The sequence below is a fragment of the Argentina silus genome (genome assembly GCF_951799395.1).
Source record: "Argentina silus genome assembly, chromosome: 1".
In the NCBI taxonomy this organism is placed as follows: Eukaryota; Metazoa; Chordata; class Actinopteri; order Argentiniformes; family Argentinidae; genus Argentina; species Argentina silus.
The window spans coordinates 4,009,923-4,014,922 of NC_139655.1; the positions used below are offsets into that span (position 1 = coordinate 4,009,923).

Consider the following 5,000-nt stretch of genomic DNA (forward strand, 5'->3'; position numbering starts at 1 on the left):
TCCGGTAGATTCCGCGGCACTGTCTCCCATTGCCATGTTTACTGGGGTTGTTGGGGCTACGGAAGGACCATTGGACACTCTGGACCCCACAGGGTCCCAAACACTCGCCCCACGCTGACCAGGTCGACCAGCCACAATGCACTGAGACACACAACGCACACACGCACGCACACACACACACACACACACACACACACACACACACACACACACACACACACACACACACACGCACACACACACACACACACACACCAACCAAAACATTCTTAAACTTGAACTTGAACTTCAGGCAGGTAGGCCCATACTGTAGCACATATGATGGACACATCACATTTCTAGACACACAAAAAACTAATTCACTTTGCTCGTCAAGACAGACAGACAGAAGTTGAGGGGGTAAAGTATAACGCATACAGTATACACATCATTCATCATCAAACACAGAGAGTCAGAGATTTTTAACATGAACTTGAGAGCTACCCGGTGTGCAACACTGTAGTGTTGAGTAAACCAACCTGAACACTCGGGGTTGGGCTGGCAGTGTTGAGGTCTGCCCCTCTCACACACGCAGATCTCACAGTCCACCTTCACCTGCTGCCCAGGCCAGTAACGTACCCCTGCTACCTCACACACACACTCCTCTGGTAACACACACTGCTGCGTATGGCTCATCACACGGTTGTCTGGGCACCAGCATCCTGCAGGCCCAGGCCATGAGAGGAGAGAGAGAGAAATATTGTCTGAGAAAATGCACTCAAATAATATCCTGTGTCTCCTATATTGTGCATACTGTACATACAGTGCCCTGTGTAAGAAAATCAAACAATTTCTATGAGGTGGAAGTAGAGATTCTCAGCTTTCGTTTGAATGTGTGCACATATTGGTTTTACCATTCAGAAATTACAGTAGTTTTAGACATGGGCGTGTCACTGGAACTGGCTCACTTGTCTTCATTGAGGATGTAACTGCTGACGACAGTAGCAGCATGAGTTCTGAAGTGTACAAAAACATCTTGCCAGCCCATTTACAAGCAAATGCCTCCATTTTTCATTGCATGGCGCTTCCTCATACAGCAGGACAATCAACCAAAACATACTGCCATAGCAACTAGGACCAAAAAGTGGAAAGTTGTTGACTGGCCAAGTCAACCTTCCGATTTAAATCCTATTGAACATGCGTATCATTTGCTAAAGAGGAGACTTAAGGCAAAACGTCCTCAAAACAAACAACAACAAAAGGCGGCAATACAGGCCTGGCAGAGCATCACCAGAAAAGATACCCAGCATCTGGTGGTCAATGGGTCACAGACTTCAGGCAGTTATTGCATATAAAGGACTGTCAACCAAAATACTAAACATGTGTGCTTAATTTGGACATTTAATAACTCTGTCCCATCACTTTTCATTTCCTTAAATAGAACTATGACTAAAAGCGGATAATCTCTACTTTCACCAATTGTTTGATTTAATTGTAGAGCCAAAACAAGAAACAATGTTTCACAGTCCCATTACTTACACAGGGCACTGTACTGTATATAAACTGACATTTCTGTTATTATATTAGGCAAATTAGAGTATTACACAACTGACCTGAAAAGCAGGGTGCGGTGGGGTCACAGCCTCTTCCACTGCTGATGTGGGCACAGGATACAGGGCAGGGAGCACAGCTGTGCCTCACCAGACCACTGGGACACGACACATTGGCACAGCCCTCCTGTGGGCAAGGTTCTGGGGTAGGGTGGGGGGTAGAGACACAAATGAGAAACAGGCAGACAGGGAAGGAGAGTTGGGAAGTGGGAGAGCTTGAACACATTTCCCAGAAGTCCATCCAGGAGGAAGAAGTACGTATAATTCCTTTGGTTACATCATATTGGCCTAACATCTCTTGGGTGACCTGGCAATTCGTTTTAGTTCTTAGTCCTGTTTATAAAGTACGCAGGACAACCGACTGTACTCATTTCAGTTGTGGCGTAATTGAGTCGTAATGTCTCTGGGTAGACTTACTGATGTCAGTGGTGAGGGTAGACTCTCCAGGGAGTTGGCTACAGTCTCTGCCCCCGTTTTGGGGTGGAATGCACCCCCTCTGATGCACCTCGACACCCCCGCATCCTTTAGAGCAGTTGGACCAGCTCACCCACGGCAACCACTGTCCATCAACTGTGGAGAGAAAGTGATACGGACACTGAATTGGGAGTAAGATGATGATGATGGTGGTGATGATGATGATGATGATGAAGAAGTGGCTGCTGATGAAGATGATGTTGACGACAACGACGATGATGATGACGATGAAGATGACGATCTCTCTCACCAGGACAGGTGGCATTGAAGCACTGTTGTCTCTGGGTGTCCTCGCCCCTGCACTGGCCCAGGGCATCCCCTAGAGGGCAGTGTCTCTGCCTGCTCATCGAGCCAGTCCCACAGGAGTGACTACAAGGGCTCCAGGCCCCCCACATGCTCCAGCTCCTACAGCCCTGCTCATCAGAGGCGCCACCTAGTGGGCCTTTCAGGGAGTCAGCGCAGTCTGGCACACCATTACACACCTAGAACAGACACCAGACCTCTTTATTCAACACACTTGTTGCTGTGTAAGCTCTTACCCCACCCTCAATAGAAACCAGGGCTGAGTTCAGCAGCACTAGATGTTGTTTCGGATATCCTACCAGTTTGAAGGGGACACAGGAGCCGTCGAGACAGGTGAACTCAGGACATGTGTGACTGGTGTTCTTACTCCCCGGGGGGGCAGGGGAGGTAGTTTTATCTGTTTACAGGACAGGATGATACAAAGACAGAGTGATTGAACGATGTTTCATACTTCAAATCGTCCCATGCCTTGTTAAAGTAAACACTGACACTATGAATAATGCTGGACTTGACTAATAAAACAGCAATTTGATGGATTATCATGCTGTTATACATTTACATTTTAATTTATGGCATTTAGCAGACGCCTTTATCCAAAGCGACTTACAACAATACATTTGTTTAAGTAAGTGAATCATCTATCCAACAGTCATCATAAGACAAAGTAATCAATGCTCACACCATACATGCCTATTGAATCTACTCGGTGTACCAGCATCAGGATGTTTCCCCTGTCGTACACATCCCTGGTGTTAACTCACCACACACCAGCTCATCCTCGCCGCTCGGACAGTCTGGGACGCCGTTGCACACTTGCGTGGAGTTCACACACGTGCGGTTATCACAGGGGAAACTCCCAGGGCATGGTGGGATACGTGTAGAGCCTGAGAGAGGAAAGACAAGTAGATTATATATATATATAGAGAGAGAGAGATCATATACAAGTAGATTATATATATAGATAGATAGGTAGATAGATAGATAGATAGATAGATAGATAGATAGATAGATAGATAGATAGATAGATAGATAGATAGATAGATAGATGCTTTGGGATCTTGCTCCTCGCTCAACAACAGCAGTCAGCAACAATCAACAAGTCAGCAATGAAGTAATAAAAAAGTGACAATAAGTGAATGGCCTACATGGTGTAGCCGACAGTATCTGGTGTTTGGGTGCATGTTACGTACAATATACCGTGGTTTTAGTGCCTGCTACTGTATATGGTGTTCTGTATCTATGCTGCCTATATGTCCCATATACTGTATGGAACTGACCGCAATTGTCCACGCTTTCGTCTGAGGCGTCCCTACAGTGGGGTATTCCGTCACACAGCTGTTGGTAGTCTACACACTGGTCTCCACGGAGACAGGGGACCTGTCCCGGGCCACACACACGAGCACACTGCAGCTCATCACTCCCGTCCATACAGTCTGTCTCCCCATCACAGCGCCAGGCCAGGGGTACACACTGACCACTGGCACAGCCATACTCATTGGACCTGCAGTCTGGGAGGGCAGAGAGGACAGACACACACTCACAGTTAATAGTCAGTTCTTTACCAGGACTTTTTTTAGGACTTTTTTTAGAGAGATCTGAAAGGATTGGATGCTATTTCAAGGAAGTCAGTATGATGTAAAATTCACTAGGGCTGGATAGAAATATACCCGTGTAGCTGAGAGCTATCAAATCCATTCTGTTCAACAGGATGGTTTGAAATTGGATCTGAGGAATTTGAACTGAGTGGTGAGGAGAAAAAACTTTTTTTGAAAACTCAGAAGAGAAACTCCTCAGAAAATTCAACCACTCAGCCTTTGACAGAACGCAAAGCTACTGAACCCTCTCGACATTCTCTCTCTCGCCATTGTAATCATTACCAGAAGTAGGGGCGGTCGGGGTGGGGGGTACATGTGGTGTTGCCATGGTAACCGGAGCTATGGTGACGACAGGGCAGTTGGTCTGGCTCTCGTCCTCTCCGCCCTGGCAGTCAATCACACCGTCGCACAGCTTCGCCCGCGTGACACAGGTTCCGTCGAAACAAGGGAACTGGTCTGGGGAACAGGTCACTGTCACACACACACACACACGCACACGCACACGCACACGCACACGCACACGCACACACACACACATATACACACTTTACACGTTTAGTGGGCTGCAACCCCAACAGAAACTATTAAGCTAAACACCCTTTGCGACATTCAAATCCATTTAAAAACATCAATATCCGTTTTTTTGGACTGAATTGTGGGAAGAAGGTGCAGTACCTTTGCTTTGACACACAGCTTCGTCTGTTCCGGAGGGGCAGTCTCTGTGTCCGTTACACACTTTGTCTGCTGGGACACATTGGCCCCCTGGGCACTGGAACTCCCCCGGGGCACACACACACTCCCGCTCGTCACTCAGGTCCCCACAGTCATCATGGCCGTCGCAGCGGTGGAAGTAGAGCACACAGCGACCCCCCGCACACAGGAACTCTCCCTCGCCACACACCACACCACAGTCTGTTATAACACACACACACACACGCACACACGCACACAGACACACACACACACACACGCACACACACATGCACGCACACGCACACGCACACGCACACACAGAGACACACACACACACAGACACACA

General features: G+C 47.7%; 2 protein-coding genes across 2 annotated transcripts in view; one reads left to right on the plus strand and one right to left on the minus strand.

Annotated features, from left to right (window-relative positions):
* Window positions 1-5,000, plus strand: part of slc12a7b (solute carrier family 12 member 7b) — a 128,507-nt gene that overhangs the window by 41,880 nt on the left and 81,627 nt on the right. The window lies entirely within an intron of this gene.
* sspo (SCO-spondin) overlaps window positions 1-5,000 on the minus strand; it is a gene marked incomplete at both ends in the record, with an annotated part of 53,866 nt that overhangs the window by 33,435 nt on the left and 15,431 nt on the right. Inside the window, 10 exons of the mRNA XM_083682226.1 lie at window positions 1-141; window positions 519-701; window positions 1,593-1,730; window positions 2,007-2,159; window positions 2,314-2,545; window positions 2,666-2,763; window positions 3,128-3,250; window positions 3,644-3,874; window positions 4,244-4,432; window positions 4,637-4,873. The exon at window positions 1-141 is cut by the window's left edge and continues 10 nt beyond it. Of these exons, the coding sequence (XP_083538352.1) occupies window positions 1-141; window positions 519-701; window positions 1,593-1,730; window positions 2,007-2,159; window positions 2,314-2,545; window positions 2,666-2,763; window positions 3,128-3,250; window positions 3,644-3,874; window positions 4,244-4,432; window positions 4,637-4,873 (1,725 nt within the window). The remainder of the gene's footprint in view (window positions 142-518; window positions 702-1,592; window positions 1,731-2,006; window positions 2,160-2,313; window positions 2,546-2,665; window positions 2,764-3,127; window positions 3,251-3,643; window positions 3,875-4,243; window positions 4,433-4,636; window positions 4,874-5,000) is intronic.